The 9,046-nt window shown below is 41.3% G+C and overlaps 2 protein-coding genes across 4 annotated transcripts in view; one reads left to right on the top strand and one right to left on the bottom strand.

Annotated features, from left to right (window-relative positions):
* The window catches only part of Riox2 (ribosomal oxygenase 2), a 26,679-nt gene extending 17,633 nt beyond the window's left edge, over window positions 1-9,046 (top strand). Inside the window, exons 6-10 of one of the 3 annotated variants that reach the window (XM_039088049.2) lie at window positions 546-648; window positions 1,416-1,587; window positions 3,271-3,359; window positions 4,580-4,669; window positions 5,048-9,046. In XM_039088049.2, the coding sequence (XP_038943977.1) occupies window positions 546-648; window positions 1,416-1,587; window positions 3,271-3,359; window positions 4,580-4,669; window positions 5,048-5,206 (613 nt within the window). In that variant the 3' untranslated portion in view covers window positions 5,207-9,046. 3 annotated transcript variants of the gene reach the window in all.
* Window positions 5,395-9,046, bottom strand: part of Crybg3 (crystallin beta-gamma domain containing 3) — a 112,564-nt gene continuing 108,912 nt past the window's right edge. The window contains exons 20-22 of the mRNA XM_213639.11: window positions 8,770-8,928; window positions 7,854-8,013; window positions 5,395-6,954 (exon numbers count right to left, since the gene is read on the bottom strand). Coding sequence (XP_213639.6) covers window positions 6,866-6,954; window positions 7,854-8,013; window positions 8,770-8,928 — 408 coding nt within the window. The 3' untranslated portion in view covers window positions 5,395-6,865. The remainder of the gene's footprint in view (window positions 6,955-7,853; window positions 8,014-8,769; window positions 8,929-9,046) is intronic.

The raw sequence follows: 9,046 nt of genomic DNA, 5'->3' as shown, positions 1-9,046 counted from the left end.
ACTAACTGCCACAGAGGAGGGAATGAGACAAATCTACCTCAGAAGAGGTGACGTTCTGGTAGGCCTCTGAGCACTGATACTTTCCCCTAGATGTTCTTTTTGGACACTGGCTTGCTCTCTAACCCAGTAAAACCATTATTAGAAATCAGTTTTGTTCTAAAGCATTGACGCTGGTGTAAATTTAACTGAGAATCAGCTTTCCTTTTACTGAGTAAAATGTGTCATATTGCTGTTCAAGTAATTATATAATACACGGATCTGCTGTTACCCTAAATGTATTTCTGTTGGACTTAATGCCTGTAAGGTGTTTTTATAGGATTTTTACTGAGTGTTGAAATTTCCCACAATGCTGTTCCTATAGAGGCTTGTGTTTAGTTTGATCTTCCAAATTCCTTCTTTGTGGTAAATCTGTTTAATACTCTGAATTGCACAGAAATGGGCAGATAGGGATCCAGTTTGCAGTTTGGGATAGTAATTGGTATTTACATATATTGTTTATTCATTAACAACTTGGGTTATTTTCACTTTCTTATTTCATGTTGTAGTTCATGGGGAGATTACCTTTTGGACTCCATTTCGGGGCTTGTATTTGACATTGCAAAGGAAGATGTGGCATTAAGGACTGGAATGCCCAGGCGGATGCTCATGGTGAGAACAGAAGCAGTTAGAAACAGATGGCAAGCCACGCACCAGGAAGGCAAATCTGCCTCATAGGCACCCAGGTCCTTCCCAGATGAAGCAAGCTAGCCTGCTGGGCTGGCCTGCTGGGCAGAGGATTTACACAGCAAGTTGGGGGTGGCTTCTTGTGGGGCCATTCATGTGTGGCCATCTTTGACGGTTCTCAAGTGTTTTGTGTATTTTCACACAGTAAGACTGGGGATATTGGCTAAGTAGTTGAACAAATAAACATGCTACAAGTCTATAGTGAGCACACATCAGGCATCTAGTTGAAGAAGCACTGGGGCTCGGTGTGCACCTTGGATTTCCTGGTGTTTTCTGCATTTTGAAAAGGTGTACTCTTTAGCTAGTTTCCAGACAGTAAGTTGACTGGGCCTGAGTAGAATATTTTTAATACATAAGGCAGGCCTTAGGAGAATGACTTGCTTTCCAACGACAGAGCCTGGATGGTACTATAACTCCAAAAGTCCACTTTTCTAAGCAAAATTCTTAAAATTGTTTTAGCTATTGTTTTTATTTATATTTTTACAAACGATAGACAATAGAAGATAAGTGTTAGCTATAAGAATGTAATAGGCTTCCTTTCTTAAGGTCCAGGTTGTCCCTGCTCACCGTGGATGGCATGGTTTGTCAGTAGATGTAAGTGGTAGGATTGAAGCTCAGGGTGCTACAGTGAAAACCGTGATCTGGGCAGCTACTTCTAACAATCTGGTCAAGACTCACTTCTCTGCTTCCAGAATGTGGAAACCCCAGCTGACGTAACAAGGAAGTTGAGTGGCTTTCTGAGGACTCTGGCAGACCAGCTCGAGGGCAGAAAAGAACTGCTCTCATCAGATATGAAGAAGGACTTCGTCATGCACAGACTTCCCCCTTTCTGTGTGGGAAATGGAACAGAGTCAATGAACCCAGGTAGAGCTTGCTCTTTACTCTGGGGCCTGGGGGTGATGGGAGACACTTGAGGCCTTACTGGCTGGTCTGCACTCGGAGCCAGTGCAAACATTTTAGGTTTCAAGTGGACAGCATCTCATTAGGTTCACAGACATGCTGACCTCATTAACCTCCCAAGTCGTTTGCGAGAACGTGCTTTGCGGTGTGACAGGGAGGAAGAACTCGTTTTAGCTGAGGAATGTGTCTGTGAGTAGTCTTTAGTCATGTCCAGAAATGTGGAAGGACTTGACTGTTGACATAATCTTGTTGAATTAAGGCAAGCTTATTAAAGTGTGTTACCACTAGGGAAAATAAAAGAAGATTAAAGATAGCACGAGTCTCCCAAGTTGTAGTGAGTAACGTGACGGGTGGTCTTCGACTGACGGGATTCAGCTGATAGGCACTGTCAGTGTCCAGCACGCTCACCTTCACAGTTGTGTGTTTTGACTTGTTGCAGTGGTAAAGCAGCACACTGTAAAGCATCTCCGTAAAAGGGCATTAGAAAGAATGTATAGGGTGTGGGCTTAAGCTCAACATTTCAGTTTCCAGAGGACTCATAGAAGCAAAGCTTTGGTGTGGGTTGGTGCTGTCCGGAAGTAGGTGGCTCTCTTCTAGATAATACACAGTGAGTAGGAAGAATGTATGAGGCTTAAGTTTACTCAGGTAAACAGCGCCTTCACTCAGGAACCAGGGGAGAGAAGTGTTGGGCCACTGATAATGTGAACACTGTTTTTGTTAATGCCTGAGGTCAGACCTAAGAATACCTGGTGGTACTTTTACATTTTGACCAGTCACACAGTGACTTGACTGACAGTAATGTTCTATCACAGTGTTCAAGAGAATGCAGAGCCCTAATGGTAACGGGGCTAGCCCTTTGTCTCAGAGTGACCAGGACTCTTCCCTGTCATGTCTCACCTATCTAAAATGTCCTACTTATGCTAACTCCATGTACATTTTTATTATACAGTCTCTGAAGGAAGTCTAGAATTTAACTTTGACTGCATCTGCCCAGCATGCCATAGTTCACAAGTCATCTTTAGAACAAGTTGCTAAACAAATCCCTGCTCAGCTCCAGAATGTCCACCTAACAGCTTCCCTAGCTCAGCTACTATAACTAGTAAGGTTATGATTCCTTAATACTTGCCCACTCACGTGGTCTTATAAATAAAGCCAGCTTGTTTCTCGTGGTGGTTCTTTTCATTTTCCTAAGTCCATTTTAGAAAGACGGTTTTGTTCTGTGGTGGGTCGTAAAGGACAGTGTTTCACTTACAGACACTAAATTATGTGCCAGTGTCACACAGCTCATTCCTTCCAGAGCCCAGGTTAGTAGAGGCTATTCTTATGCAGAAAACGACATGGTTCCTTCCATCCCTAGATGGGATTACTTATACCTGTTTAATATGGTCTGTGTGTGTGGTGTTGGCTCTACAGTGAACCCCACACCCAGCCTCTAATACACTATTAACTTACATTACCATTCACCGAATGCTATGCCTGTATCAGTGTAAGAATGAGGTCCGTGGAGGTGCAAGCTGCACTTTTATGATAGATGTTGGATGAGTACTCGGGAGAGCGTGAGCACAGACTCCCCAGACTCAGGATGAGTCGTCACAAGCAAATTTGAACATGTTGGTTTCCTTTTTGATGGCTGGCTTTCTGTTCTAGGTGGAAAGTTGCCAAGGTTGAACAGCATAGTAAGACTGCAGTTTAAAGACCACATTGTCCTCACAGTAGGGCCCGATCAGAATCAATCTGTGAGTATCCAAGGGGAAGAGATTCCCTCTGTTCATACTATTCCCATGAATCTCAGGTTACTGTAGCAAGGACATGCCTGTTCACAGTTCCTGTTGCAATGCCTGTTGGGGATTTAAGGGCCTGCCTTTATCCTCAGGATACTCTTATGTCTGACCTTGGTGTCCTAATCTACTGCAGGCTCCTTTGCTCTTTGTGAACAACTGAAAACCCTGTCTGAGGTGCCCTGTTCTAGTCCCTGTCACTGTCTGTACTGCAAAGATGTAGCAGAGACCATAGAGAGCAAGTGCACTGATCAGTAGTTAAGAGCACTGGCTCCTCTCCAGCACTCACATGGCAGCTCACAACTGTGCATAACTCTAGTTCCAGGGCATTTGATGTCCTCTTCTGACCCCTAAGTTCCAGGTTGTCTGATGTCCTCTTCTATCCTCTGGGTTCCAGATACGTAGGTGATGTGCAAACATGCAGGCATACACATTAGAAAGGGTTTGTTTTTTTTTTTTTCTAAGAAAATAAAATTCTGAGTTATATCTTGTTTGAAATGAAATAAATCTCTCTTTAAGCCCTAAACACAGTCTATGAGAACTATTCCTAAGCATGAGAGACCAGGCTGTAGCCATTGGGGCTAATAAAATCACTAAACTAAGTCTGAGACATATGTCGGCTCAGGCATTTAACTAGTCAGTGAAAAGGAATAATAAATGTTGTGGAAGACCAAAGGGAATCGAGATGATTTGTGATCCACTAATGAAATTTAAGTGGAATTTTAGTTAATAACACAGCTTGTATTTCCTAACAGTTGATCACTTCATAACTTTTTAGTTTGTTCTAGTCAAACTTTGATAGAACAAAATGCACATGATTCAGTGAGTGAGAGTTCCTGAGCAGCTGACATAACAGGATCTTGAACATGGCAGCTTGTCTCAGCACTGACTTCAGCTGCACCCAGAGTGTTACGTTTACAGTTGAGTACATTCCATTCGAGGACCACGGCTTTAAAGATTTTCATTGGGGCCAGATATGCCTTCATTCCAGGCACGTATCTGAATTTCAGGGCAGTCTGCTCTCTACATAGCCAGTTCCAAGCCAAATAGAGCCCTAAAGTGAGCCTGCTATCTTCCCTACACTCTCCAAAACGATTTTCCTTGGTGTTCTATTTAACCTTCATAGTACTGAAGCCCTCAATATTTTTCTTGTTGATAACTTAATATTTTCTTTAAAGGATGAAGCTCAACAAAAGGTGGTTTACATCTACCATTCTCTAAAGAATGAGAGACAGACGCACATGATGGGGAAAGAGGTGGAAACAGAGGTGTGTGTTCCAACTGAAAACAAATGTCTTTTCCTGTGGCTTGATTGTGACTGACTGACAGGTCATATGTCTTTACAGAGGCATTGTGGACCTGCCATTTTACTTGACTGATAGGACAGTTAAGTCAGTCAATATGGTGAAGGATGCATTGATAGCAGCTTTAAAACACAAGAGCTGTGAGCTTACAGAAAAGTATGCTAAATGCCAAACATCCTGCAATAACTTAACTTCTCCGAGTAGGTTGTTGGAGTCTGAGCTTTCAAGCAAGTTTCATACTTCTGAAGGATATTAAAAATATATACATTGAGAATTGTGTAAGCTTATATAAAATCCATAAAGTGACTTTATTTGTGTTCTAAACAATGTATCCTTCCTCAGATTTATGGACTTCGCTTTCCTTTATCCTATGTGGACGCTCTGAAGCAAATCTGGTGCGGGTCACCAGTTCGTGTTAAGGACCTGAAACTTGGCACAGATGAAGAGAAGGAGAACCTGGCAGTGTCTCTCTGGACAGAGTGTCTAGTCCACGTGCTCTAGTGCCTTATGCAGAGAACTGTTGTACTTTCAGTGAGGGGAACTTAATCCCGAGGGCACTTGGTGTTCTGATTAGTGCTCTGGGTGGAGCTGTGGTTGGTTACAGAGAAGAGGCAGGAGAAAGAAGCTGGTTCATGTCCTCATGGACAGGAGAGGGAAAACAGGAAATTATTAGGCATCCCAGGCTGTGATAAAATGATACTTTGGACAAGTTTATTTAATCCAGTGTTGTAGAAAAGGCACAACTCCAGTACATACGTCATATAGAATTATGTCATTAACCTGGCTTCTTTGTCTTGGTTCTTTGGAAAAAATAACTCCTTTAAAGAGCATCCTTGGCTCCAAAAATACTTTTTAACAATTAAAACTTAGGAATAAAGTTGTTTTTTTTTTACAATGAAAATATACAATCTTTGAGCATAAATGACCCCTTTCCCCATTAAAATAAACATGTTTTGTGTAATACTGCCAGCCCATAAGAGGTACCCAGCATCTGTGCATATTTGGAGCTTTCAGACGCTGCTTGGAAGATGACAGAAGAGCCAGACCAAAAAAAAAAAAAAAAAAAAAGAGGCCAGTATATACATGGAAAGACCAAGAGTATAAAAAATAATCCAAGTAGGTGGCTCTTTGTGTCTTAAGTATTCACGGTTATTTTACATTCTAAAGTGCATACAAGTTGGTATTTAAAAATATTGCTGGAGAATTTCTGTAAAAAATAAGTTTTGTTTTTTTTCTGGTCAAAACTGGGGCTGAAAGCAGTGGCTATCTGAAGCAAATTTTGGCTGTTGACCTATATACTGTGCAGGTGCCTCTGTACCTGGCTTTGCTCAGCTGTGCCTGTTCAGGTGTCAGAGACAAATTAGAAACCCTGTTTGCTCTATCTGAACCTGCGAGTAGTGCTTTACTCCAGGGACATGTTCAGGTCTTAGACATAAGTGACTCGGTCTTGATATTACTTTTCCTCCTTAGGTCAGGCACAATGTAAGGTAGGCACTCTCAAGAGTATTGTCACCTCAGGACGTGTTGGTGAGCACACTGGGATGCTAGGTTTGTAGTTAAAAAAACAGTAAAGACTGGCCATGCCACAGAAAGTACTTTAAGTACTAGTGCCTTTTGCCTCAAGAAGCCAAGGTCCTTCCTTGGAGTCAAGTAATTAAAAAATATAAATACTTATGAGTGTTTCAGTTAAAAGGTTTCTATATAGAAACTAATACAGCAGCAACTTAATACAAAAGCTTTTTAAAGTAAGTCTTCGGATGGTGCTAAAAATGACTCATCTTCCTGCAGGAGTATGATAACCTGCAGGAATTTGTTTCCCTGGGCCTCATTCACAGGAGCATGGAGCAGGACACTGGTTACTAACTAATGCGTAGAACACACTGTCCAGACAACTCGGCGCCATCAAGGACAGAAGTCATGGTTAGTGCTTAGGAGAGAAAAGAAATTGGTCACTACAACTGGATCCATCAGGAAAAGAAATAATTTACATTTTCTTCACAAGGACACTCCATAACTGGTGAGAATGTTTTAGCATTTCCATGGAGCAGTGGTTTCACTGCTTGGGAGAAAGTTTCTGTGTACAGTGCACTAGTGTGAACACAGCAGCTTCCTTCCCTTGCACACAGGGCAAGAGTGGGTGGAGGTGCTCTTGTGATTCTCTCACAAGATTTCAATGTCCCATTTCTGTGTTTCTTCTCCTTCCAAGGGCTGATTTACAATGACATGAGTCTTGTCACAATAGTTTCCTCCTAAGATAGAAATTTAAGAAAACATTTGTTCAATTGCACAACCTTTTTGTTTGACACACTGTTAAAGTAGATTAATATATTATTTGCAAAACAGTTTAAAATGGGAACCTGGGTTTGAACCAGTATTCACCTCAAATTGGACCCTCTTGTCAAACTGAAAAACATGTTTGTAGATGCATAAGATGCCCAAAGAAATATGCCATACAAAAGCAGTCTCCCAAGTGAACCTGTGGTAGTGCCAGGCACTGTTTTTGTTTCTACAGCAGCAGTTGGGTTGTGCCTAACACAACAGCCATAATAAATAATATTGGCTCCGACTATGTAAAAAAAATTAAAGAATAAGGTTAATTGCTCCTGCCATAAATGTTAATTGAGGGCTTTTTAAGGTTCACAGCAATTCAGTACAAGAGATGTTTCTGGAAAAGAAACAGATGACATCTTTATTCTGTAGATTTTGCTGCTTCAAATTTAGAATCCCAACAGTTTATGAAAATTAAGGTTGCAGGTGAAATTTTTATTTAATGAAGGAAAAGCTACTTAGATTTCATTATTGGGGTTTTTGTTGGTTCCTGGCTGTATGACCCATTATTTTCTTTTTAAACCCCCCTCCCCCATGTAAGTGAAAAGGACTGTATTTCTCTTAAATGAATATTTTTCTTTTCCTTTTTTGTTTTTAATGTGTAGTGATATGAAGGTGGCAGGTCTGGGAGTTACAGACAATTGTGAGCTGCCATGTGGGTAGTAGGAACTAAATTCTTCCTCTGGAAGAGCACCCAGTGCTCTTAACCACTGAGCTATCTCTACAGACTAAAAGAATGTTCTTTGCTTGGAAGGAAGGGTGTTTGGAACTCCCACTCCCCTTCAGAGGCATATCACATTGGTTATTACCAAAGGCCCACCTTTAACATCCAGGACAAGTTCATCACTGAGATAAGAGCTGATGGTTCCATTTCTGTTCATTCTCCACTTCTGCCTGAACTGCCCATGTTCAGTCCACAAGGCTACCTTGGCTCCTGGAGTGTCCCGGCCTCCAATCACATCAAGACATGTGTCACTGGCCTATACATACAATAATCAGGAAATAAAATGATCCACTGCTCATGTCAATATAAATGCAGTAGCCATGTCTTAACTGAAAACTACAATTTCCATTTATCTTTAAAAGTCTGTGACCGATGAGGAAGGATAGGTAGCAAAACTGAAATACAAATACTTGTTTTTAAAAGGTTCTGCCTCTGACACCAGGTCTTCAGCAAAGATGTGCTAAACTGGAATGCTGCTAAGTCCCTGTTAGATTAAATAGATGATGCTTGGTTTTCTATTTTAATTGACGAACCACTGTACCAAAGATAAGCAGGTACTAATTTTCATTTTAAAGCGTAAAAAGTAGATAGGTCCATTGGTGATAAAATATAGTGTTTTTCTGAGTTAGTGCTCTGTTCCCCAAAGCATCAAGCATGACGAGGGGGAGGCTTCTAATGTTCATGACTGTTCACTGTGGCTCCACTGTATATTCTAAAAAGAGAGGCTTTTAACGTGTTCGGAATCCTGAGAGAGAACTGAGCCTATCTGGCTGTCAAATAAGGAACTCTTCTCCCACAAGCATATTGCCTGCTTTGGCTCCAAAGGAGGGAATCGTTTAGGTTATGTGTTAATCTTGCTTCTTAAAAAAACAATCTGTACTTTGATTTGAAAAAAAAAGTCTAAATCCATTTTTTATAATTATACAATGAACTGTCCCTAGGATGCCAGCTGATCTGGTGGTATTGTAGCCAGCGTACAAATGTGAACATCAGAGAAGACATGACCTTTTACCTTGGATTTAAACAGTCCTCGGCAGTAGTGCCAGATCTGAGTGTCTTTTCCACTGTAGGGAGAGACGCATACAGACATTGTCCGTGCATCTGCTGGGTTCCCAGTGACGGTCAGATATTCATCCTGGGCTCGGTTCCTTATTCTGATGTACACTGCAGGCTACACAAAAAGAGAAACCATTGAAGGGTGGGGACCTTAAATTTCCCAATTGGAAAATCAATCTGTCCAGAGCAGGAAAGTGAGAAGGTACTAACTTTAATAAATACGTTTCACTCCA

The sequence above is a fragment of the Rattus norvegicus genome, chromosome 11 (genome assembly GCF_036323735.1).
Source record: "Rattus norvegicus strain BN/NHsdMcwi chromosome 11, GRCr8, whole genome shotgun sequence".
In the NCBI taxonomy this organism is placed as follows: domain Eukaryota; kingdom Metazoa; phylum Chordata; class Mammalia; order Rodentia; family Muridae; genus Rattus; species Rattus norvegicus.
This window is presented reverse-complemented; position numbering and strand designations above follow the sequence as displayed.